The following is a 26,247-nucleotide window of genomic DNA, read 5'->3' as shown; positions in this document are numbered from 1 at the left end:
TTTAGGGGGAAGTTATGAAAAATTTATCGAAATGTCCTTTTTTTGAATGTGGTATCTTTTGGGTATCCTTTTCATCGTCTCCAAGACGAGTTTACCCTTTCATATATATATATATATATATATATATATATAGCGAAGCTCTTCCCCTAGATTTTATTAAGTGAAGAGATTAGTTACAGCTTTGCCAGGAATCCGAGCTTTGAAACATAAAACGATAGCAAGAATAAAAGACAATGGAAGAAGAATTAGTGCCCTATTTTGGCAACAGAGGACTTAAAAGCTATAGCATTGCTCGGTATTGGGGCTCGATATTTAACTATAGGTATATGCACGGTTCAGATCAGATCGGTTCAGAATTATTTTGGAGTCGAACCGCTTAAAATTGTTTTCTAAAACCGACCCAACTTGCTAAAAAAATTAGTTCAAATTGATCTCAAAAATTTGGATTAGTTTGGTTCAGTCTATCGGATTGATATTCCATAGGTTGGACTACATGGCTTGAATTAAGTCTAAACATAAATATACACACATACACACAAGGGGTTTGGGTCGAATCGAGTCAAATCAATTCGAATCGGTTTTTTAAAAATTTAAACTAAAGCCGAGCTAAATATTTTTGATTTCAAACCTTCACAAACCACCACCAAATTAAATTTTAAAAGAATTGATATAAATCGTACCTAAGGGATTGGTTCAGATCGGAATCACACTTGATTGATTTTTTGCAGGCCCCGGTTCGATCTCTCGCACACCCTTAGGGCTCGTTTGGTTCGCGGGAAGCATTTTCCTTCCTAGGAATATGATTCCTGGGAAACAAATTCCTAGGAAGAGGATGCCTAGGAAAGTACTTTTGGCATGTTTGGTTGACCATGGGAAAGTGACAAATTTCTAAGGTGCTTATGTTTGGTTGGCCATCTACTTTCCTAGGAAAGTTATATATAATTCCTATTATGCCCTTAATAAAAATTAGGTTTTTAATGCCTCTTTAATGCTTCTTTAATGCTGAAGGGACTTTTTGGGAAAAAGTAAAAATGGAGTGATTCCCGCCTCATGGGAAAGTAACTTTCCCATGTTTCTCATGGGAAAGACTTTCCCATGAAATGTGGGAATCACATTCCCATGGGAATACAACTTTTCCTTCTCTCTCCTTTGAAAACTCCAACCAAACAAGAGGCATCTCATTACTTTCCCGTTGACCACACTTTTCCCCCTTCTTTTTCCGCGAACCAAACGAGCCCTAAATACGGTGATATTTGTCGTCCCATCGCCAACCGCCCGTCCTGATGGCTTGGGCTCTCACTAATACCCGAGCAAAAGTTCGACAACTAGCATCACCCCCTTTCTCATCGAACACGTAGATAAGCCGCCAGCGCGTTTGAGCGAGCTCGGCTTCGCCCTCACCCCATCCCCCCGCCCTTCGCATCTCTCTCGTTCAAAAGAACCCAAACCCAGTTCTTCTCCAGCTGACCTCTTCATCTCCATGAATGGACCACGGTCAGATCCAAAGGCCATCGACTGGTCCTCAAGGTCGCGCTCCCCTCCTTGATCGATTTGGTCCTCCTCTTCCTAAAGGCCTTTCTTTCCGCGATGCTCATAGGAAGAATGAAACCGCTCTCCCTGCTTCGGCGGCGCTCCTCTCGCATCTCTGCGTCCAACACGGAACCTCACCCATCCCTTGTGGAAGCCTATCACGGCACGCACTTACACCTCGATCCAAGACTTCTGTCCATTAATCCTATCAAATCCCCTCCTATTTCTCCCAGATTCTCAGAATCCATAGCTTCCAATCGCCCAAACTCGTCAAACTCATTCCTCTCTTTGCTGCATTCCTGCACCGATGTTCTGGCCCTCGGAAAAATCCACGGCCTGCTAATCGTCCGTGGACTGACCCAAAACCTCCAATTACAGACCAAATTGATCGGTTCTTATGGTACTTTTGGGAAACTCGAATGCGCACGCATGGTGTTCGATAGCATTCCGGACCCGGATCTTTATTCGGGGAAGGTGATGCTGAAATGGTACATAATGAACGAGCGGTATATGGAAGCTATCGGGTTTTACACTTGCATGAGACAACGTCTCCAAGAACAGGACAACATCGTCTTCTCTCTTGTATTGAAGGCCTGCGTCAAATTGCTCGATCTCGATGAGGGGAAGAAGCTACACTGCCACATAACTAAAGTTGGTAATCCTGATTGCTTTGTGCTGAATGTTCTTATCGATATGTATGCAAAATGCGGTGACATGGAATGTGCTCGTAGACTATTTGATGAGATTCAAGAAAGAAATGTGGTTTCTTGGACTTCGATCATAGCTGGGTACGTTCAGAATGATTATGCCGAAGAAGGGTTCGTTTTGTTTAATAAGATGAGGTGGGCATGTGTTGAGCCGAATGAATACACCATCGGGAGCTTGCTGACTGCTTGTTCAGCGCTAGATTCTTTGCATCAAGGGAAATGGATCCATGGTTATATGATAAAAGATGGAATGGGTGTAGATTCTTTCTTAGGCACCCCACTGTTAAATATGTATGTGAAGTGTGGAGAAGTTACCGATGCCCGGTCCATCTTTGATGAACTCTGCGATGCGGATGCTGTCCCATGGACTGCTATGATTGTTGGGTACACACAGATGGGATATCCTGTTGAGGCTTTAAAGTTATTTTCTGATGAGAAGTGGACTGGCATAGTTCCTAATTCTGTTACCTTAGCAAGCGCTCTTTCTGCTTCTGCACAATTGAAAGATTTGAATTTGGGCAGAGTTCTTCATATGCTTGGCATTAAACTAGGTTTAGATGAGTATGCTGCAGTAATGAATGCACTTGTTGATATGTATGCAAAATGCTGTGCTATTCTTGAAGCTAATTATATATTTGAAAGGACCTCTCCGAAGGATGTTGTTACTTGGAATGCTATGATTGCAGGATACTCTCAGAATGACTTGGGCTATGAAGCTTTGATATTCTTCAACCAAATGAGGTCGGATGGTTGTCTGCCAGATGCCATCACAGTGGTAAGTGCTCTCTCAGCTTGTGCTTGTTTGGGAGCTCTATATATTGGCAGTTGCTTCCATGTTTATGCCGTCAAGTGTGCTTTTCTATCTAATATTTATGTTTGCACTGCTCTTCTTAATTTCTATAATAAATGCGGCGATGTGATGTCTGCCCGTAAGGTCTTTGATGAGATGAGAGATAGGAACACTGTCACATGGTGTGCAATGATGGGTGGATATGGTATGCAAGGAGATTCTATTGGTTCTATTGATCTTCTCAGAAAAATGCTGAAGGAAGATTTGCAGCCAAATGATGTAACCTTTACGAGCATTCTATCAACTTGCAGTCATACCGGGATGGTTGACGAAGGACAGAAGTATTTTGATACCATGTCAAAGCATTACGATATTGTCCCCTCAATGAAACATTATGCATGTATGGTTGATATGCTAGCGCGATCCGGAAAGGTTGAGGAGGCCTTGGAATTCATAGAGAGAATGCCGATGCAAGCAGATATTAGTGTGTGGGGAGCTTTTCTTCATGGTTGCAGACTCCATTCAAGGTTGGAGTTTGGAGAAGTGGCAGTGAAGAAGATGATGGAGTTACAACCTGAGACTCCAGATTACTATGTTCTGATGTCCAACTTGTATGCTTCAGATGGAAGGTGGGATGAAGCTTTTAAGATCAGGGAAGTGATGAAGGAAAAAGGGTTGATCAAGTTGCCAGGATGTAGCTCCATAGGAATGGATAATGGATTACATTCATTTGCCTTGAAAGATATGTTTCACAGACATGGCAATACATCACCAAATTTTAAAGTTTTTTCTGAACACATGGTGCAATGATGTCACGATCGGTTTTGACTATCTGATGCATAACCATCTTCTTCCAATGCTCCAATATATTTGGAACTGCCAGCCATGTGCGGGCAGGATGCAATGAACCAAGTGCCTCTGATGAGGTTGCCCAGGAATCAGAGCAACCGAAATCGGTAAAACGCAATCAATACCATCAACAGAGGACAGGCTTTTGATGTTTAGGAGATTTGTCATCTGGGAATGCCTGCTTATTGATGATAACATTGTGGCAATCTTTCAGGAAGCGTCAAAGAAGAGATCAATTCTTTTCAAAACTAAACCTCATTTATTTTGGCTAGTTTGAAGCTTCAATTTTTTCCTTCACTTTTGTTGATCATGGAGACTTGGGAAAAGGGTGATACGTGCATGGGTTTGCAGAAAAATTGGCCGCCCAGCAGATGCAGATATTTCCTATCAGCTCCTACAGATGTAAGTATAATTTAGGCTCCTCAACATTGCAAGGAGGACTTCTCATCAGATAATCAGGAAAAAAATTAAATCTCAGGGATGGCACAGTGATGGTTTTCGTAAATTTAGCAATGCAGATGGGGTCTTGCATTGCTTCAGCCATGAGAGAAAAAGGCAGAGAAGCTCAATCCAGTACACAGTGCTTCCAGAGCTGGGAATTTTTTTTGCACAAAGGAAGGAAATTTCTCTCAAAAATCTATCAGAAATTAGGTTAGACGGAGATATCACCATCACCAATTTAGTTGTAACAACAAATTCATAGAGTGAGATGATTTAGATATAGCCACTGTTGTATCCAGTTGTGTGGTAGAATGAGAATTGACACAGGGGAACAAGTTTGGAAGCACAGTGTCCTGCTGACATCAAATTCCTAAAATGTTGTATATTCTATTTTCTTAACTAATATTGCAAAACTCGGTCTCAACGGCATTAAAGAGCTGTTTCATAGAAAATTCTTTTCTATAAGACCCTGGCTTGAATTCCCTTCACTTATGCACTACCGTTGAAGTCTTCTTTTGCAATCATATGGTACAGAACTCGGTCTGCATAGTTAAATGCATGCTTGTTATGTGAGATCAGTTCAGCAAGGGTGAATTTCATAGTTATGTTGGTGTGCATTATGAAGTTATGTGGAGCAGATGAGTATGACAACCATCTCAATAATTTTACAACGGCAGCTTCCCCGCATGAACTGGTGCAGATTATTCATATGGTTGATCATGACTTTTAAGTTTCACAGCAGTATGGCAGTCATGATATTTACAGGGCAATCTACTAAAGCACTAGTCTCGATAATCCCAAGCAAAAATGTTAGCTTCTTCTTTGTACCAACATGTAAGTCTCTTTGTAATCCAATTTGGCTCTTGTTTTAGATTCTCGACGTCCGTCTGCCGGAAGACTGCAAATTTCCAGCAGCAGTGGGTGGAAGGTTTCTCTACTGGTGCCACATTCATCCTTTGGAAATGAAGTAGTTGTTGTTTTAGCTATTTCTTTTGTGCTCAGTAGCTGACAAGACACAGGATCTATCACAGATGCCTGCTTCTTAAAGTTCAGACATAATTGCTCCTGGCATAGGATTTTTGAGATGCAGTCCAACAGACATGCTCCTTGTCTATGCCTTATCTACATCATTTATAGCACATCTGCTGCAATTGTGAAGTCTCTCAGAAACATTGATACTGATCCATCTCATTCCAATGTGACCATAGATCTACTTTGCTGTTTGAGGAATACCTAAAGTATGATTGACAAAATAAGTCGGGTAAAAATTCATATAAAAAAATACGACCAAATGGACATGTAGAGAAAAAGAAAAGATAAAATTAAATAAAATTTATAAATATAATTGAATAGAGAACACCATTCCTTTATTAATTTGAATAATGCACATTGACTTGAGAACTGGCAAATGCAAAATTTCCAGAGCAGAATATATCCATTCTGCAGCCTGAACTTAAAAAACTCGAATCATTTAAGATAACAACAATTCTTCTCACCAGATCACAACAGCATCACTCAAGCATCAACAGTAATCCCCACAGGAGCACACCCCATCTCTAAAATTTTGGAATCTAGTAGCATCCCTGACCAAGATCAGCCTCTGAGTAATCTTTGATATTAATTTGGTTGCACTAGGGGAGTCTAGACACACCCTAAGGTTCGTGAGGATCCTACTCTCGCTCACAGGCTCACTGCTCCTTTTTTTTTTTTTTTTTTTATTTGGTGTACAATAAGAGGGGGGGAGGGAGGGGGAGGGGCAGAACCCCACCTACGTAGCAGCCCCCCACTAGCTCCTCTTCCACCAGAGAATATTCGATGTGGGTCACAAGTTTCCGCGTGCCCTCCTCAACCCGTGGAAAACCTCACTGGGCAATCTACGTGTGAGTACGTCATCCCAGCGCCACCTCAGTACTAATAGAAGAAAAGCATATCCACACAGAGCCATCCGAGCATGGGGCATGCGGTTTTTTGATTTAATCGACGTCCGCACCTTTCGAACCCAGACAACTTGGATGGAATCCAAGCTCCCTTACCACCAGGCTACCATCTTGGTGGCGCTCACTACTCTTTCAACCATCCAATCTCTGCTCATAGGATAAACGGCTTCTCTGAAGCCAATCGAGCAAGCCCGGCATCACCGAGCAAGGCGCCCTGGCAAGCGCCCATGAACTCATAAAGTTTACCGAGCTCGGCCGGCCTAGGAGATACCACCATGCAAGCATTAGAGCTCAGGCGCGGGCCTAATTCCATTGGCATTTGTCAAGGGCTAAAAGGGTGCACGGCCCTCTTCAACCATGAATACGAGACCCGAAGGAGCAACACGCAACACGAGCATTAGCATCTCCTTGAAAAGCTTCAAAGCTTCACGGGCTTGCCCATGAAGGCCATAGCATGATATCACTGCATTCGACGAGACCGCATTCTTCTCCACCATACCATCAACAGATCCCCCAAGCTTCATGATTAACCCACACTTTGAGTACATGTCAATAAGAAATTGCAATACATAAAATGAGAGCATGGATCCTCTGTGGTGCCTACAGTGTTGTACGATGCTCAATGACTGCTAACAGAAGACGAATGACCATCAAACAAAATAACTAACATACAATGCCCATCACTGTTTATAGCTATCCATCTCTTGATTGAGCCATCAAATGCTGCGCAGCATTCTGCAATGCAAACTGCACACCGCAGAGGATTCTAGGTCTAAATATCAAAGCTCAAGATCCTCCTTGGTGAATACCTCCTTGAATAATCTTTATTTAAAATGCAACCCCATGAATTTAGAAAATCTTCAGGGTCATGATTTAAAACTAATTCTAGAATCCTAAAATATTTATAGTTTTTCATAAGAGAAAGAATCCTGATATATATAAAAATAAAAATAAAAGCATAAATGTTCAAATAATAGTATTAATTTCTTCCGGGCACGAACATTGGAGGGATCGAGACACCTTTCCCTACCGGATGCTCGTATTCTGAAAAGTGCTGCGAGAAGTTGCAGCCTGGCCGGTGGGGTCTGATTTGATCTAGAGGCGTTACGAAAGACTGGTCTCTTAAGCAAGCAGGCTCGAGAGCATGAGCTCCTGCCTGGAGAGGATAGAATGGGTATAGGTAGAGGGCGAAGTTCTTTTATAAAAAAAACAACAACAACAACAATTTCAATACTTTCACATCTAATCATGCAAAGAAATTGCAAGATTCTGTTGAAGTGATCATAAGTATTGCTAGCATAGCAAATTCTGCCAAGACATCATGCATAGATGTAGCTCCATCCAAAATCAGCAACAGAAAAAAAGAAAAAAAAAAAGGCAAGAGTCAGATTGAATCATGCTAGAAATCAACATGACCCACTTGGCCTGTACCAACAGTCCCTTCTTGACAGAAAGAAAGATCAAAATAGGCTCAAGTAAGCGCACAGCAAAACTACCTTCAGGTTTCAAATCAGCAATAACACAAGCATTTTCTGCTAACCCATTTGCAAACCATTTACACTTTAAGAAAGGGAAAGCAACAATGACGACAGCGACCACAACAACAATAAGATCAAAAAAATCCTTGAAAATATGCTAATAGTTAAGCAACCAGGTCTGATGGAGTTACCTGCAGCTGTATTCAGCTAAGGAAAATTCTTCAGGACGCCTGTCATGCATACATGAAAAGTTCATTTTGACCTTGGACTGCCAATTTGGTAACTCAATCAACTAAACCCCCATGTTTGGCAACAAATCCAGCGAGTTATTAAATGCAAGAAAAAAGTTCTATCTCAAATTTCGGGATCTAACAATGTTCTGAGATCAAGATCCCAGTTACCAGACACCTATTCGTAAATCATCATCCAAGGACCTCATTGCCGTGGTGCACATGCCAAGTGCAACATGAATAGTTATTCTCGCAACTAGCTGCTATCATGGTCATCATAAGGTCACAAACTGTAGGCAGGGAAAACACAAGTACTTCTGCATGACTCCTTTACCCTTTAGCTTTCATTTCACTGCATTTTTTTCTTTCCATTTGAGTGATTAAAAAAATTACATGGGGAAAGAATATAGCTCAGCCTGTTGCAAGAAGAAGAGAATAAGGAGAAAAAAAGACAAGGAAAAAAGAGAAAGAAAAAGGAAAGAAACGATATGAATGTGCCCAACCACAGAAAACAAATTTACACTCACTAAGCCTAACAGATGATGTTATCTGTACCAATAGTAAGTTGTTAGCCACAGAGAGCACTGGGCTCTGATCATCATCGGAGGTTGCTTAACTGACTTGCTACTCCAGCTTACATGCATCCTGTCTCAACTGTATGAGATGTGTTCTAAGGCTGGCCTCTTGCACCTGCTTTTTGGAAGATCATCAACTGATATTTCCTATTTTCATGTGCATGTAGCGAGTGTGTGTGCATAAACATGCATAAGCATATGACTTCATCCATGGGATGGTGGTGTGCACACAATATTCAAATCACATGACTAGTAAGTGAGGCTGACTTCTTTTTTTTCCCAATTAGAAGGCATAGATATGGACTCTCGTAGGACCCAAAACAGCAGAGCACAACATGGAGGATGTCTAAAATGCTTAAAACCTTAACAAGCCAAATTTCCTGAGCTGAAGTGCCGCTTTCCATTTTAAATCAATGAAAATCATATAAATGAATTTTTAGTATGATTCAGAATTATTTTCTTTCAAAAATTGTAAGAACTTATCAAAGTTTGATCTTCTCTAAATTAAAAAAAAACATCATAAGGGGATGGATGTATAACATGTGAACTGTCTATTTTGCTGTATTTATTACTAAAATGGAAGCAGACAAAAATAAGGATCATATGACTATGAGCCTTATATCTATTATTTCTAAAGCAGTGTCTAGGGTCTGGTAGGCTTGATAACCCCGCAAAGTATATTCATGGGACCTCGATCAAAGACATCTTGAATGGAAATCTGATTGCTAAAGGGAAAATGTTTTTAGAGAACAAGGTGAGCACCACCACCCACCAAAGAGCATATAGAGGAGGTCTGGAGGAGTGGTTGGTTATACCTTGGTTTACACTCATAAGCTTTGGCTCTGAATTGCTGATGTCACTTATTGCATGCTCTGAATCATGATTTCCTAACAGAAACTATAAGGAATTATGCCAGGACAAGGTGGTTGGTCCTGCCTTGGTTGCACTCATATGCTTTGGCTCTGAATGGCGGTTGTCACTGAATGCTCTAAATCCTCATGATTTTCTTACTGAAAATCATCCTACATGGTAACAAAAGCTCAAGAGAATTATGCCAGGACATCCACTCCAATCTGTATTTTAGAACTCGCTAGAATTTGTCAAGCAAAATTACAAGGAGAACGGAATATGTAGGCTGATTTTGTACATCTGGAACTGGCTTTTATGGATGTTTTGTGTCTTGCACCAATAATCCAGATGACATACACCCTTTTCTTATATGGAGATAGAAAAGGATTAAGAGACTAGCTTTATCTCTCATCAATTCTTGGCACGGTTAGAATCAGTACAGGGATCCATCCCGGTTGGCTATCGGTTCCGTAAACGGGACCGAACCAATAACATACCGACACAGTACACAGTAGCGGGCTGATTCCTAACCAGCTGTCATATTTTGTTTTCAATTTTTTTAAGTTTTAATGAAAAGTAATCATTTTTTTTGGTTTTTTGAATGATTTTAAGTCTGATTTTTCTTAATGTTTTTTTATGTTCCTATCACTCCAGCATATCCTAAATGATGCTTCTTGATATTTTTGAGTGATTTTTCTACATTACCGTAGCATTGCTCTGAAACAATGCTACCTTAGGTAGGTAAAAACTTGGCAAATCTGTGTCATTAGGTTTGCTACCCCTAATCTTTTGCATTAGCATTAGGCCAAAACCAAATGTAAAGAAAAAAGCCAGCGATCTGGCTTCACATGCCAGGAGAAGCAATATGAAATATCCTAAAATCAATTAGCGAGATACAAAACATACAATAATACAGTCAATTATATGTATTTGAAGTACAACATACATATTGGCATCTAGAATCTTATCAATTAGCGATGTCTCTCGTAGATGTCAGGATCATTACCATAATCAAGAGCACATCAACCCACCCCTCTAACCAAGCAGTGTTGTAGTCTTTACGCTCATCCCGGATATGTGGTCTGCATTATAATTGATCTCGGATCTCTCACTGAAGCTTTGGCTTGTGTTCTCTGGCTGATAATACGGTTATGGAGAGATCCATTCAAATATGCCGGCAGCAAAAATCGATCCGTGAGATGCTCCGGACTGCATAGGATAGTAGACATTGAAAGATGATGCCTCAGACACACCATATTCATATCCGTATGAGTCATAAGTTGTTTGTGCTTGTGGATAATAGGATCAGCATATGATTCGGAATACGTCTATGGAACCTACCCCACGTGCGAAGTCATCCGAAACTGCATCGTGTTCTTCTTAACGACCTCGAGGAGCTCATGTCTTATGCAATCATATCCTTGTAGGCTATACCAGCTTATGCACCGTGGTCTCTATCCTGTGTGGCATGCATAACTGGCACTCACTGATGAATCAAAGACCACCTTGTGGTTCTCTCATAAATTATGGTCTCATATTCTCCACTCCCTCCCTAGCCACTGAATCCATAATCACCAGAACTGACATCGCTGCTCTTCTATTAAAGGCTACTTATTTCTCAATTTTATTCAAATTTGGACCTAGGTCGCTCTACGTATGGTCGCATCCAAATTTGAATAAACGGACACCAAATTTAAATTGAAAGTAGCTTCCATGCCCCTAAACAAGCTTCTAATTTTACAGTTATTTTTAAAATTTTATTTTATTTTTAAATTTTTAATCCAAAAATACATTTCTTAACTTAAAAAATTATAGATTTAATGAAAATTAAAGATTTTAGTCTCATTTTGTAGATCATCCATAGATCTACAATATTTTATTAAATCCTGCCAAAATTAAAAAAAATTGCATGACCTCTCCTAATTTTTCAATTTTTTCGGCATTTTCCGACGTTGAAAAAAAAAGAAAAAAGAAATGAGGCGGGGGAGTGTTACCTTACCTTGTTTTGGTTGGATCATCCTTTAAGCGTTGAAATCACAAAGTTTTTGGTGAAATGGTTTGAAAACGAAAGTAAAGAAATACCTGAGAAGGCCTCGAGCCTTCTCAAGCCACTCTATTATGGAAAGAGGGGAGTGCCGAACTGATTCAAACTAGTGCAAACCGCTCGGTTCGCTCCAGTTCCGCTCCGAACCATCCGTTTTGGAGTGGTTCGTGGCCTTTCTCGGAAATACCAGCCGAACCGTGCCAATTCCGTTCTAGTTCGGTTCAGTATGGGGGAACCGTGTGCGGGCACAATTCCCTGCTAGGGAACCGGCCACGTGCGCGGTTCCCTGGCGGGAAATCCTGCGCGATTCTCCACTCGCGCATCCGCGCGCGATTCCCAAAAAAAAAAACTACACATCCACGCGCATCCGCGGACGCGTTGGCATTACTCTGTGGCATTAAATGCCCTACGCGGGCTGCCAGCCCGCACGCAGGAAAATGCGCTTGGGTCGATGCAAACCGGGCCGGTTCGTACCGATACCGACTTGTACCAATTTTATATGTTGTACCGTACCGGTGCCTGTCAACACCGGTTTGGTTCAGCATACCATGGTCCTCGATATATGTAAACTCACAATAGAAGACCAGCATAGATCGGTCACGCAATAATCAACAGTAAGTTTCAGATCTTGACTTCCATTCAGATTCAAATATAATCCATTGATCTGAAGCTACTTTCAGAGTCCACACATAAGAATCTCCACAGAATCATGATCTGCAAGGGCATATTCTTAGCTGTTGTTCAAGCAAAATCAACAAAGACGGGATAGCAAAGAAGGTCCAATTTTGATAATAGTAGAACCATGCCCCCTTTTTGTTAAGCCAAAGGGTTTTTAAACAGCACTCTTAAAGGTGTATCAACAAGAAGTGTGGTCAAGGTGAACAGATGTTCTTACTTCATCTTAATGACACATTTTAACTAACCTTAATACAATAAGAAATATCACCCCCCCCCCCCTCCTCTCAGATGCATCCTTGTCACCTTAAAAATCAGCTGCATGCTCCTTTGCTTGGCTCAAATTATTGTCCCTCTGAAAAAACTGTTGTGAATCCCTTTCTCCACCTAATTAATTGCTGGAACCCCTTTCTCACTTTCCAAGGGAGTGTGTGGCCTAATTAACACCAGGATCCCCTTCTTCCTCACAAATAGCAGCAAGTCTCTCATATATATACATAGAATAATCAACAGCAGTACAGAATAAAGTAGCACCTAAAAAAAAAGGGAACTGAAAGCACCTAATTCAAGTCACACTGAATACTCAAGAGATCATCACCAATCCCCATTTGACGAATGTTGCATCTGAAAACAAAATGGAGGCCAACACCAAATTGCTGGGTTATGATAGCCTTAGTGGTCGCTCTCTTAATTCCCTTTTGATATTGGGAAATTATAAGAAACAGTGATGTGGCAAAACGCCTTAAATTTGCAACTCAAGAACAGCTTTCCTGGGTGTAAACTCAATTCTAGATAAGCCAGAGGTCATTGGCTTAAAGAATGGACTTACTTTGGCATCAAGATGATTAAATTAAAATCCCTTTCGAGAAGGCAGTTTCAAAAAGCATCAACCACGTGTTGGGAAGGGACATGCTTTAGAAAATCTTATGATCAATATTGTTCATGTTGTTTCATTAGTAAACAGATTCACGTTTGCCTTTGTAAACTAGAATGAGGTTAATAAGAATAATTTGTTTATAGGAACTTATGCACATTATGTTCTGATCCTTTCTCCAGCCCTCCTAAATGACATGATCCTACTACTCTAACCATAAATAAAGAGAATGCTTGTTGCTATGGGAGTCAGCATTAGTGAGTTAACAATGCTAGTGCACTGTGAGTGACTAAAATAACAGAAAATTGCTTTGTAGATATTGAATAAGAATACATAAAACAAAGAAGATATTGATATAGCTTGAGCACTGTGCATCCAATAACAGAATGGTAGCTAATACAGGAATGTATCTGTGATTGTGTTATCTTCCAGTATAATTAATTTAATATGTGTTTTTTGTATGCATTATGAGCATTTCTTGTTATATACCTGCATGGCTGCAGCTGAAGCTAATAATTCTCTACATGCATCAAGCATCGCTCTTTCTTTGGTTGCAACACCTGATAATTCAGAAACCAGAGCTTTTGTACCCTCTACCTGCAAAACATTTAGCCTCAGGTCATGAGTCAATGTTCAGACTTAAAAAACAGCTCCAGAATCCAGCTATGATTCAATGGCTTATGACTTCACATTTAAAAAAGAAAGAAATTTTAAGCGAATAACTTAGAAACTTATTTAGCTATTCCAAAATTAGGCACATTGGATATTCATCTTCTCAAGTCAAGTGCCATCAGAGTCATTCACCATGTCATTCAGATCACCTAGAGCATGTCAAAATTAAACCAGCAACTACTAAACAGGAATGTCCAATCTGTAAGCAAATGTATAAGGGCATATCATTCCTAACATTTAGCCCTCAGTGAGTCATAATCATATCAGTAAGGGAGTAATGCATATTTTGCTTAGTTAAAAATTGAAGCATAGTTGCAATTCATTAATCTAAACATCTCATAGCATAAGATGATGGAGACGTTTCTAGGTGCCTCCGTAACCTTTGGCTAACTTTCCATCCTCTTATGCTAAGAAATTGATAAACTTTCCAGAATAAACTGAAAGCTCATAACCCTTTTCTATACATCTCTTTTTTTATTTGTCCTTCATTTTCTTTCTGTTTTTCTTTTTTCCTTTTCTTTTGCGCCATTTCATCTCTAATGAGACGAAATGTCATGGTGGTTTCTCCCACTGTTTTGCTCCAAAAAAAAAAAAAAGAAAGAATCAAGTTGGAAATTCCTCTGACACGGGGATCACCATCTGAACTAACAGCGCTCTCTAACAAAGCCAAAGGTAGAGGTAATCAAGTTAATCATCAAACCCCTCATTCCCCACCCCAACCAGAAAACAGTTTTTAAAAAAATCAGGTCCAGAATAGCCAGACTGTTCTCTCTGCCAATTTTGTTGCACAATAACACACCAACATCAAGACCGAAGTCCTCAAAGCTAGTGCTTGATGTGTTTAAAGAATCAGTCACTTTAAATGTTCCGTCATAAATGGGGAGCAGCATCTGAACTGAAAATGCTCTCCAGTGATGTCAAGGTAAGGGTATCTAATGCTCTCCAGTGATGCCAATTGTAAAGGCAACTAAATAACTCACAAATTCCCCAATTACCTTCCAAAATATATCAAGTGAAGCATTCTAATTAATATTATTTTTTCAGTTTGCCATTTTTGTTGCATAGTTACAAAGATTTCACATTCATAATTCCATAAACATATCAACAATTACAGGAGTCCTTAAGCACTTTTAAAGGACAACAGCACTGTCCATGACGTGTTTACAAGCATAAACATAATGGTTACATGCTCATCTGTTTGTTATTATAAATCTACCCAAGGTAAAATAAGAGATTCCCTATTGTATATACGCCCACGTTCAAAACAAAACTGTCACTTAATCTACCAACACATGTATTTTTTTAGAAAGAGAGAGAAGTTGGCAAAGCCCAACCATCTTTCACTAGAAACAATGCATGCATTATACATAATGGTCAACATGGATTTATGAATTTGACTGACAAAAGGCCTGATATATCTCATATTAAACTCAACTCCTCTTGAGCATGACTTCAATGGTGTTACCTGGATATGGGCTGAAACTGAAATTCTGATTTGTAACAGAGTATACCAAAAATATATTATGTTATCAGATGGCTATTCTCCTTCCAGTAAGACTCAATTGTAAGAGAGAATATGCCCCAAATATATTATGTATTATATTATGAAATAGATTATCCTCCATCCAGCAGGGCTGGAGCCTAATTATGACTTGTAACAAAGAATATGCCAGAAATATAGTATGTTATGAGATAGACTACTCTCCTTCCGGCAGGACTGAAGCCTTAAACCTGCTTGTGCAAAATCATGATAGTGCTCTAAATTGAGTGCATCGCTCATGAACTACACCATATAACTAGAAACCAAAAATGGCATATTTTGAAGGTCATTTACCTATGCATCTAGCAAATAGTTTTATGGCTCATCAAAATGTTTTGATAGGATTTATGGTTTCGAAGCACCAAATCAGTTAAATTAAATTTTAATTCATATGCTTTAAAATGTGTAGTTCATAATCAAAGGTGTGGATGCAAAATTTTGTGGTGTCACCCATTTTAACATTATAGCATCAATAGTACCATTTGGGGCTTCATGGTATCAAGGATTGCAATACCGGTTTTAGTACCATACTAGCACATGCTGGTATGATGTCGGTATAGGTAGATTCATGGTATGCGCACTCAACAGACCCCCCATATTGAGGACCAATTTGCTATTTGTACAGCATGGTATTTGCCCAGTTACAGGACGGTACAATCCAGTACAGTGAATCATGCATAGTACAGTCTATGGCTCTACGGCTTACTTGTGTTTGAAATGAATATAACTTCTTATATCAAATGTCATAATATTACCCTTTCATCTAGACTCTCGGCAAGTCTAGGGGGACTTTGGAGGGTTGTTTCTTGGTTGTATGAGCTTCACCGACTGGCCATATAAATTTCACAGCATGACCATCCCTTGCCTAAATTTGCCTAGCCTAGGAATTTGGACCAAGTTTGGATATTTGACATTAAGGCTGAAAATCAACCATAAGATTTGATCAATCCTTCCACAAGATCTTCTCAACTTTGAATCATGCTTTATAGCCACCAACACATTTGAAGGGAAAACGGTTGAATGATGCTGATAACAAGCACCATTAATGTTGTCCATTTTCTGTCCACTTGATGCGTAGGTAAATGACCTTCAAAATGTATTCTGGATTTAAAAGGTACCTTAAATGTTATAGATCATGACAACTAATATGCATCCTCAATTTACATGCCCGTCATCGATTCTGCCCTGATGGAATCAAAGATTGAAACCTACCAAAAGGAGAGTAGTCTATCTCTTTTAATATATAACATATTTGTTCTCAAAGTATAGGTATAAATAGAAAATAATAAGCTAGTTTTAATCATGTTTTTCTTCATATGTATCGTTTCCACATTTATTTAAATTCTGTATAAGTTCACTATTTTCATTGTTCATGCTATCTTAAACTAAAAATTTAAAAAAGTAACTAGTGAAGTTTGAAAGACCAACAAGCCAAAATAATTGCAGCTAAGAAGCGCAAGTTAACTAGCCCATTTTTCAAATGGATGCAAAGAGTCAAACAAAATTTCAATTGCTTACCTTCATCTTGGCATTAGCTAATCATGCTCATGGTTTGAACCAAGGTTTTCATGTCGGCCAAGTTGTCAGGTTTATGTCAATCTCAGGTACCCACCAATAGGTATAATTGATATCTTGGCCCTTATTATCTCAGCCTATATAACTGTTATATCCTGATATATCAGTCAATATGAAATCAAAATATTGGCCTTGGCCAATATGTCTTGCTCAGTTTTAGTAGTCTTTTTTATAATACTAGACATTCAAATCAATGTCGAAAATGGTAGTTAGAATCAGGATAGCTGTATTAGCCAGGATTCGAGATCTTGGTTCACCTTAACATCTGCGGAGATCTTGAAATATCTCGGTCCTTCCCTATTTGTCCCAACTTCCCATCTTGGCCAAGATTAACCAGGATCTCTATCATTTTGGTATTCGTCATCCCCTAAGAGGATGTTAGTCTCCGATTTTAAAATGCTTGGCTTAAAGTAAATGGGTTACAAGTTTGGCCATATAAGCAAAAACCAGACGACTTCGCTGCTCCCAGTCCACTATTAGACTCCACAGACCTGATTCTTTCTCCCAGTTGACTGAGGTAAGGAGTTAGAGAAATATGCCTTGACATTAATGTCATCTGAGTTTGTAGTCTCAACCATCTTTATGGTGCTAGATAAAATGCCATCCCCACTTTAGTCAACGTAACAAGTTCATTCTTTACATTTGCTTGTTATTTGGGAATTTCATTAAATAAAAGTGAAGTTCAACTAATAGCTTATAATACATCAAATCAATTCTATTGTAGCAAATAAGAAAGAACACTCTAAAATGCAAGTGACACGACCAATGAAATTAATGCCACAGAATTAAGTGATTCATCAATTGAAAGAACAAACAATCACTACCAAAAATCAATCAATGAATCATCCAATAAATAATATTAAAAATTTATCCCTTTGTAGACAAAAGAAAAGTCTTAATCAAAGTCAGTGGTATCGTCCTAAACAGCCCGGTTCGGTGCATACCGAGCCGTACTAGTAGCCAACCAGGATGATTCCGGCCTTCACATCAAGAAACCGAGGAGGGAGAAAGAAAGAGAGGGGGAGGGAGAGAGAGGGAGATGAAAGGAGGGAGAGAGAGAGGGAGAAGGATGATGGTGGCCGGCGGATGGTCAGGGAGGGGCGCGAGAGGTTGGAGGAAGGGCTTTGCCCTCTGGTTCTCCTGTTTCGTTCAAAACAGAGGTCCCGAAAGGAGCTCCTTTTTTATTTTGAAAAAAAATAAGTGAAGTGGGCATAGAGGTTGCCGACTTCACTTAATTTTTTAAAAATAAAAAATGGCCCCCTCCGGGACTCCTATTTCGAAACGAAATAGGGAAACCGGAGGGTGAAGCCATTCCTATGCCGCTCCACGCCCCTCCCTAGCCTTCTCCCTCTCTCCCTCCCTTCCTCCTCTCTCTTCCTCCTTCCCCTCCCCCCCCCCCTCTTCTCTCTTCCTTTCTCCCGTTCTCCCTCTCCCCCACCATCCTCCAGCTTTGCTGTGTCAGTACGGGCCCAGCATGGAATGGCACAGTAGCCCACCGAACCGTGCCACAGGGCAACTGGTACGGGCCCCACTACCAGCACAATGATTCTTGGTCCTAATAACTAATGGCATTGATCATTTGTGGACTATATACACTCAAGATAAATAATATAAATGGATACTATATGATGCACTTTACACAATATTATATAGCTCAACAATTAATGCATTAGGTAAGAAGCAATATGCTACATAGCACAAATTCCTATCACCACTATCAAAACACACTTCAATTTCTTAATTTATTTAACTACAGTGTTTATTGCTTAATTGTTTCCTTAATAAAATTATTTACATAAATAATCAAACAACTCAATACAATCTTCTGAGGATTCGCAGAAGGACCTTATTGGTTCTATTGAAGGTTCTAAAGCAAGGGAAAGAACAGAACCAATGCATTTGGACTTAAGTGGCATGATGTATTAAATCTCACCTTTGAAAGCAAATAACAGATAGACGATCCCATGGTTTGCATGACATCAACTGCTGAACTAACAGCATTCTTCATAGAAAGCATGTCTGCCTGTATAAGCAGGGTGATAAACATATTATGGTACATGGCTTGAACTAATAACCTGTTAGTAATAAATTCAATGACCTTCCTTAAAAATCATTAGAAAAAACTATTTACAATTTGAAATTATAACAGGTCACAAAGCCTTTCTGAAATTAACGTTATCAATATTCGCATACCCGTGTGCCTCCTGTAACTGGAAGGCATAGCGTGCTTGCCTTCAAAGCTTCAGTTGCCCCTGATAAAGAACTACAATATTCTCTTTCCAATGCCGCCCAGTTTTCAAGGTATGCCATCTACATCAAATAAAATTTCATGCAAAAGCTTCAATTTGACTATGGTCATGATACATTGTGCAGGAAACAAATAAATAAAAAAGAAAAAAAGGGTAGCATTGCCACAAGTAAGAAGTATTCCAGTTGTTCATATTCATTTTATAAATATCATAAATCTTAAATCAAATATTATTAGCTGCAAGTTTTGAATGTTCCCATGTACAATTAAAAACAATTCTGAGAAATTGGTCCTTTTTATTAAATTGACCAGAAGGTTTAGCAAATTCATACTAGCATTATATTTTAAGATTTCAACCATGTTTTTGGGCTTGAGGCACAAAAGCCCATATTTGGATCTCACACTACTTGGTAGCAATTTGCAGAGGAAACTTCTGAAATATTTGGTCGAGGGATCAAGATTAATCTAGAGACTCTTTATTTGTAAGAATGGAGACAAAACACTTCATCACAGCCCCAGATCCTTTCAACCTCCCTAGTATTACAAAATGGAGTGAATTAACAAAATTTGTAGGAAAAATGGTTGTTAGCGGTAGAAATTGCATTACTTTATAATGATTACCTGTGAGGACCCATGCAAGCGGGTGTTTAGTCCCACATCCGCTATGCACTGGATAGATCTCGGACACTTACATGGACCCAAGGAACCCAAATAACATCTTCCAGATAGCCCTTTTGGGTGAAGTTATGGGTTGTTACAAATGGTATCAGAACGGACCCAATTCATGGCCTAGGTAGACTAGGGGGCACTATAGCATGAGTCCATTTGGGCTGAGCACAAGCTGATTATGGTGTTTGTGATTGGATTTTTGATACTTATGAATGGATTTGAATGGAATTGGACCCTTAGCCAATTCAAGATTAATTTACAATAAGAATTAATATAAAGTTATAAACTAGATCCTCGGCATTAAGATGATGAAATTAGGCTATATACAAAAGCTTGAGACCAAGCTCGATATCATTCAAGGCCAAATGGCCATTCAAGAATACTGTCACGCCCAAGTTTCAAAGCAAATTCAGAAAGCTGCCTCACAAACATCTAGCAAGCCGTAAGCATTGAAGTTGGCATGGATTCAGTAACAGGCACAGCTATAAATCTTGTTATGTAAGTTGATAATGAATCTCAAGTATTATACTATATCAACAATACAAAGTTGTTGCAGTTTTATATTGAATTATATTTCTGTGATGTATCCAGCTCTAAACATGAACATGCACATCTGAGATGTTTCTGGATGCATGATGCATTTGTGAATATTCAAAATATGACATCATTCAATGACTAACCTTATAAGCAATCTCGTCTCAACAAATTAGGCTTCCTAATTCTAATAATGATCGTATATCTTTTCATTCAGGGGTTGTCATTACTCTATTCAATACGGTACAGCACACCACTTTATTGTGCCTAACCCATATGGGTATGCTAGTAATTACCCTAAGTCAACTAGTTCCACATCGATAGATCTTGTACTTACCAATGGAACATATTCTGATACGAACTGAAACATGCTGGCCTACATGATCGCTGACATTTCCACTTCTCTTTTGACAATAATTCATGTTATCTGAATTATAAACATTTTGCATTGCATGGTTGTTGTGATGTAGTCAATAATCAAAAAGAGCGCATGGAAGTCAGAAGCTCATCTATGAAAACATGTCAAATATAAACTACTTCTTTTCTCAACTTGTAGTTATCTTATACCAACTTCTACTTTGTTTTTCAAAATTGCAAGCATTTTGGTTCAAAATGCATGGGTAATTAATTGTGAAAACTGCATCCACATTCAGATTGTTTGTCAGATGTAAATTTACTATTCCTCAGATCTTTTAAAGTTTTTGAAGGCAAATTATCAATCTTTATCCTACGTAAGGAAACATGATGGAATAACTAACACTTCAGACAAAAATTATCATCACACAGCAGCCAAAATTAAGTTATAGAACATTGGATAAGTCGCCATTCGTCTTACTTGTTCTGTCAAAATAATGGCCAACTTCATTTCTTGCCTCAGGTGCTGCACATCAATCCTCTTCATGATAACAAAATCACACAATTTTGAAGTCGTATTCCACACATTGTATAGGATATTCTGTTTCAAGAGATGGAATTTAAAATAATCATGTTACCCTGCCAATTGGCAACAAAAAGTCCATTGCAGCTGGACTGTGACAATGGTAAATTAAAGTGCATGAAAGAGTGTAATGATAGATCACTGTACATTAATTAACTAACTGCACACATAAGTAAGTTTTTTTACTACAGAAATCAGCTCAGATGTGATCCAAATTACACACAAGGTGAAAAACACTATGTCAGAAACCAGACTGGAGTGACTCCATGCATGCAGCATTATGTATTGCTCCAAATAAATCCCTCTGGAAAGAATGCCAGTGGTAAGGAAGTTCACTATCTCACATGCCAAGCAAACCTCTAAAACAAAAGATCCAGAAATGTGCATGATCTTTTCATATATCAGTATAGCAACAAAACCAGCATTTAATTTCTTAGGCATCAAATCCCTACCTCTGCCCTCATTTTCTGAATGGATAGAGTCTCATCTGCTCGGGCATTGACAAAGCGCCACTGCAGGACCCTATTGTACAGCAACCGCAGCTGATGGGCATCTTCTATGTGGCTTGCATTCTTCTTTCCTTTTCGCATATCAACAGTATAGTTAAATATGGAGGATGTCACACCTGCTCGACTAGTTGTGCTGCTAGATGATGACACAGGGGATGATGGTCTTGACCGGGATAGACTTAGCATTCCTGGAGATGATGGTCTTATTCCTGGAGATGATGGTCTTGACCGGGATGGACTCAGCATTCCCGTAGTTAAGGATGCTGCTGATAAAGCCTTATTCGGTGATGAAGGGCGATGTAAAGCTTGAATTGGTGACGACTGAGTCCTCCTAGGGTGTGTTGTTGACAAAGATCTTCCTGAACGATGTGAAGGGTTATTTACACTTAAGCTCATATCGCGTTGTACTCTTCCACTTCCATCAATAGCCAGTCGCCTTGCCACCTCACTTAATGAATGTTGGAGGCCACTACCGGCACTATCAGATGTGCGTGTTCTCCTTGGTGAAATTCCTCGAGAGGAAATTGATGAAGAGCAAGATTTTTTGACTCCATCAGTGAAATCTACACTTCTTGACAAGGCATTTGCAGACACTTTCCCACCAATCATAGCAGGCCAACGGTGCTGATCTATCACCCTTGCATGCGAATTCTCCAAAGGCTTAGAATTCTCTGATTGCTCGGAGGTATTCCTCCCTCTCAAAGGAGTCCTCTTCCTCTCTGCTGCCACATTGGCTGAGGACTTCAATGTGCGATCTGAAGAGAAACTTGTAACTGCCTTGTCTCTCTTACTGAAAGGAACTGAAACAGATTCTGACTGAAAAGAAGAAGACAGGCTCCGCATCGAAGGCCACAAGCCATCAGGAGCCCGGCTGCTGAGCAACCGCCGTGAAGTGTTATGCATCTCAGTCACCACATCACGCACTGGTGTGGTAGACCTTGAAGATGGGGAAGAGGGTGTGGAAGGCCTAGACAATGGGGATGACGGCACAGAGGACCTTGTCGACGGTGTAGAGGGTCGTCTCCTGTCTGCTGATTGGGATCTCTTCGGCAGTGAAGTTCCTGGATTGGGGGATGGGCCCCGCCTTGGAGTGGTAGGAGTTGAAAGAGGAGTTGGGGAGATCCCAGACTTGTACCTCGAAGCAATTTCCCTTGTCCGCAGCTTGCGGGTGGCCGGTGCGGCATTGTTCTTCTCAGAAGGGGCCAACGGTGGCCTTGGAGTATCTTCCGTCTGGGCTGTCTTCTGCTGCGTCGCAGCCCTTGGATGCTCGGTTTTACAAACATCCATCGACAATTCCCTCCAAACCAAACCACATTGATGGACTCTTCATAAACCAACCTGTCTGCAGCGACGGCACCAGATCCTCAAATCTGCCATGAATAGATGGTATTCAAGTGCGTGGAATTGAAACATCGAGCAAAAAGATTTCTCTACAAAACAAAGGGTAGAAAGAGAAGAAGAGACAACCACACACAAAAAAGAAAAGCAGAAAAAAAAAGAGTTTTCTTCTTCACAGACCCATAAAAGATAATGAGAGGGAGATCTGAATAGGGGGAAATTGGGCTTTGCAGCTATCAACGGGAAGTGGGCACTCTGATTTCATTGCAAGAAGGCCAAATCAGGCAGACCGGGCCAGGTTTTCCAGCAGGCAACGTGGATGACGGGCACCCGGAGGCCGTTGGATAACGAGAAAGGCAGCGGGGTCTGACTTCTGAGCCAGACCATACGAGGACTCTCGGCAGGAGGTGCGGGATAACCGCAGAGGGTGCGTTAACCAATGGATGACATGGTGTATTCTACCCATTTCTTTATTGCATAAAAAATGATGTTTTGGTTGCTTGTCTTCTGTCCTTGTCACGAGAGTGCCATGGTCGGGTGGGTTCCTTCCAAACCCCTCAGCACTGGAAAGGAAGGGAATTTAATGGAGTGGGGGGAATGTTAGGCAGGGAGGAAGGTGTGGTTTACGTATGGTAAAACAGCAAACGGAAACAAGGTAAGAAGCCAGCAACGACGGTTATACCTGGGGATCGGCCGTAATTCGAGGCACGGGAGAGGTTTTAAACTATTTCTGGGGGAAAATGAGGAGAACCTAGGGTTTTGAGAAGAGCCATGGAGATCCACGTGCAGGAGAACTAAAATTACTATAAAAAATACTCAAAAAAACGAATTTTTTTAATCACCTACTATGAATTTATCCTAAATACTTTGTATGCTTCCATAACGACGGAATCACCAAATCAATCTCAAGAAAAACATCGATTTTGGAGGAAAGAAATAATGGATTTACCAAAAAAAATCAAAGGAAAGAAAGAATGGATTCGATCCTTGGCAATCCGCGTTCTCCTTTCCATCAACAAAGCTGAAAATTTCGGAAAATAACAGAGATTTCCTCTTTAAATTCCGAATCTTTCATCAGATCCGACTCAATTGCACCAATCACTGACATCAAATATCCACATATAATTCGAAAAAAAAAATAGCTCAAGGAACACAACAGTTTCTTAAAATTTCGAAGTGCCCAACATCAAATACTGAAAGAAAAAAAAAAATCTGAACCACAAATTGCACAACAAAATCCCAGAAGTATTGCATAAATATAAAAGATTCGGAGGACGCATCTGACCACGGAAATCGTGCACGGATTTGCCCTTCTCGACGAGAGATCGAACAGAATCTCGTCGAAAGAAAAACAAAATTATAACAAAAACAAACCAAGGGGAGTTTCTACCAACCTCCGCCGAAACCCTAAACTCGCTGCTCCAATAAGTTCTCCTCCGATCGGAATCGGAGAGCCGCCATAAGAAAAAGATATACAGCAAGGAATTAAAGAAAAAGTTCGGGTTTCTTTCCTTTGAGTGTCAGAGGAAAAGACGACGGTTTTGATTCAGTTAAGAAAAGCGAACACGGCTTCCGCTCTTTCTTTTATTATATTATAGTTTTTGTATAATTATAAATCGACTTTTCCCCCGATACCGATTCAGTGACCTTTGAGACGCCATCTACTCCCACCCCATGTTTCTCTGATTTGCCACAATAAACCACTGCTCCGAACGGCGCACGACTTTATAAATATTTTGAAATATCACAACTTTATAAATATTATAAAATATGTAAGATTGTGGGAGGGTTTTGATTCTTCAGACTACTTATATTTATTGAAAAACAAATTATACGACTGACTAGGTTGTATCATATGGATGCACCACTCAGAAGAATATCGTTGGGAGAGACCGGAGTTTGCTCTCCACTCTTGCGACTTGTTCTTTTTGACTCTTATGGATATACTCATACGCATAAAATGTGAGTTGCCGCCGTATTAAAAAAAAAAACGGCGCACAACATTATGAATATTGTGAGATATAATTGGATGCATTTTTGGTTAGTTTGGTTTGCAATACATAAGGTTCGTATGCTTATAATTTTGATGAACAAATTCGGCCACGCCTCTAGAATCTTGGGCCTGTTACTTGGCATCTCTAGATCCCAGTTATAAAATTCTAATGTTTGCAACCTTATGTGTTGGATTTTCAATGAAGTTTGATATGCATGAAAGTTTTGCTTTCACATAGCAAATATAAATTTTGCAACTAGGTTTCAAAAATTATAGGAGAAAAGAGTTATTTAACAGCGAAAGTTTTAACTTAAGAGAGATATAACTTGTTCAAACTACTTGAGTGAACGAGGTTTAGAACCCCGTAATTTCTTCGTCACAGATTCGCCATTTAAGCACATCAATCTTTATTATTTGCTTGATTGTCTAGGGTTTTGATGAGATCTTTTTTCTAAATTTATCATTTCTTTTATGGAAAGAAATGTATTAGATGCAAAATAGCTTCGTTTACATGATAATATTATTGCTTTTTAGCATGTTGAAATTTGAGGAAGTTATTTCCTAGAATATCTAAATGTCATAGTATACTCACCGAAGAATACTGGATAATCAAAGAACATTAGTGATAGGAACAAAAGAAAAGGAATTCAATAATAGCTCGCCTATGGTGATCAAAGTAGTCATATTAATTTTTCTTTCACTATTACAAGGTAGAGATATTTGCAATAAATGGCAACCTAATTAGGCAAGTCGCGCCAGTTCTAGAAGAAAAGAATACGAGAATAACTCGATTTCTTGTCTTTGCTCCTATAATTAGTATATCCAAGGCTTGATTTAGTTTGTCTCCACTTCTTTACCCTGCAAAAATGATGATAATGCTAGTTAAACTTACTTTTATATATTTGTACTTTCTCTTTACTTGTTCAAGAAGTTATCCACTCCAATCCATGCCTGTCGCAATGATATGTGGTGTCTCCTTGGTGCCGAGAATGACTTCTCGCCTACTTCCATTAGAGAAATGAATATGTATAGATTCCAAAACTAGAAGCTATCAAATTCTTGAATCATAAGAAAAATTACAACATTGCATGGAACATATTGATACATATTTTTTTAGCATATTTACCATGCATCTTAATAATGGCATTTAGATAATTACTCAAGTGACAGGTGCAAGGATGTGAAAATAATTCAAACATTTAGAATAATTTTATTGTGGTTTGGACTTTTGGTACATGTTATTTAGGGTGCGT

General features: G+C 39.5%; 2 protein-coding genes across 4 annotated transcripts; one reads left to right on the top strand and one right to left on the bottom strand.

Moving 5' to 3' along the window:
• Positions 1-1,256: 1,256 nt before the first annotated feature.
• On the top strand, positions 1,257-5,299 carry LOC103710447 (pentatricopeptide repeat-containing protein At2g03380, mitochondrial). Of its 2 annotated transcripts, XM_039127896.1 has the most exons (2): positions 1,257-3,012; positions 3,172-5,299. In XM_039127896.1, the coding sequence occupies exons 1-2, from the start codon at positions 1,588-1,590 to the stop codon at positions 3,835-3,837; spliced, it is 2,091 nt and encodes a 696-aa protein (XP_038983824.1). In that variant the 5' UTR covers positions 1,257-1,587; the 3' UTR covers positions 3,838-5,299. The 2 variants fall into 2 exon arrangements, with proteins under 2 accessions (XP_038983824.1, XP_008794371.2); XM_008796149.4 differs by having other exon boundaries at positions 1,257-5,299.
• A 2,978-nt stretch (positions 5,300-8,277) lies between these two features.
• Positions 8,278-24,647, bottom strand: LOC103710448 (AUGMIN subunit 8-like). 2 transcript variants are annotated; one of them, XM_008796150.4, is made up of 7 exons: positions 24,396-24,647; positions 21,607-23,033; positions 21,053-21,172; positions 18,960-19,076; positions 18,700-18,789; positions 13,469-13,576; positions 8,278-8,652 (listed from the first exon to the last, which is right to left on the bottom strand). In XM_008796150.4, the coding sequence occupies exons 2-7, from the start codon at positions 22,948-22,950 to the stop codon at positions 8,587-8,589; spliced, it is 1,845 nt and encodes a 614-aa protein (XP_008794372.2). In that variant the 5' UTR covers positions 22,951-23,033; positions 24,396-24,647; the 3' UTR covers positions 8,278-8,586. The 2 variants fall into 2 exon arrangements, with proteins under 2 accessions (XP_008794372.2, XP_026661740.2); XM_026805939.2 differs by lacking the exon at positions 24,396-24,647 and adding an exon at positions 23,182-24,367.
• Between the last annotated feature and the right edge of the window lie 1,600 nt (positions 24,648-26,247).

This window comes from Phoenix dactylifera, chromosome 7 (genome assembly GCF_009389715.1).
Source record: "Phoenix dactylifera cultivar Barhee BC4 chromosome 7, palm_55x_up_171113_PBpolish2nd_filt_p, whole genome shotgun sequence".
NCBI lineage: Eukaryota > Viridiplantae > Streptophyta > Magnoliopsida > Arecales > Arecaceae > Phoenix > Phoenix dactylifera.
Note: the sequence above shows the minus strand (reverse complement) of the source record. Positions and strands in the feature narration are given on the sequence as shown.

Coding starts and splice junctions, on each gene's coding strand:
- LOC103710447 (XM_008796149.4), top strand. CDS start 1,588: ATGCTCATAGGAAGAATGAAACCGCTCTCCCTGCTTCGGCGGCGCTCC.
- LOC103710448 (XM_008796150.4), bottom strand. CDS start 22,950: ATGGATGTTTGTAAAACCGAGCATCCAAGGGCTGCGACGCAGCAGAAG. Junction 21,173..21,606: donor TTCAGAAAATGAGGGCAGAG/GTAGGGATTTGA, acceptor CTCTTGAAACAG/AATATCCTATACAATGTGTG. Junction 8,653..13,468: donor CTTCAGCTGCAGCCATGCAG/GTATATAACAAG, acceptor TCCAAAAAGCAG/GTGCAAGAGGCCAGCCTTAG.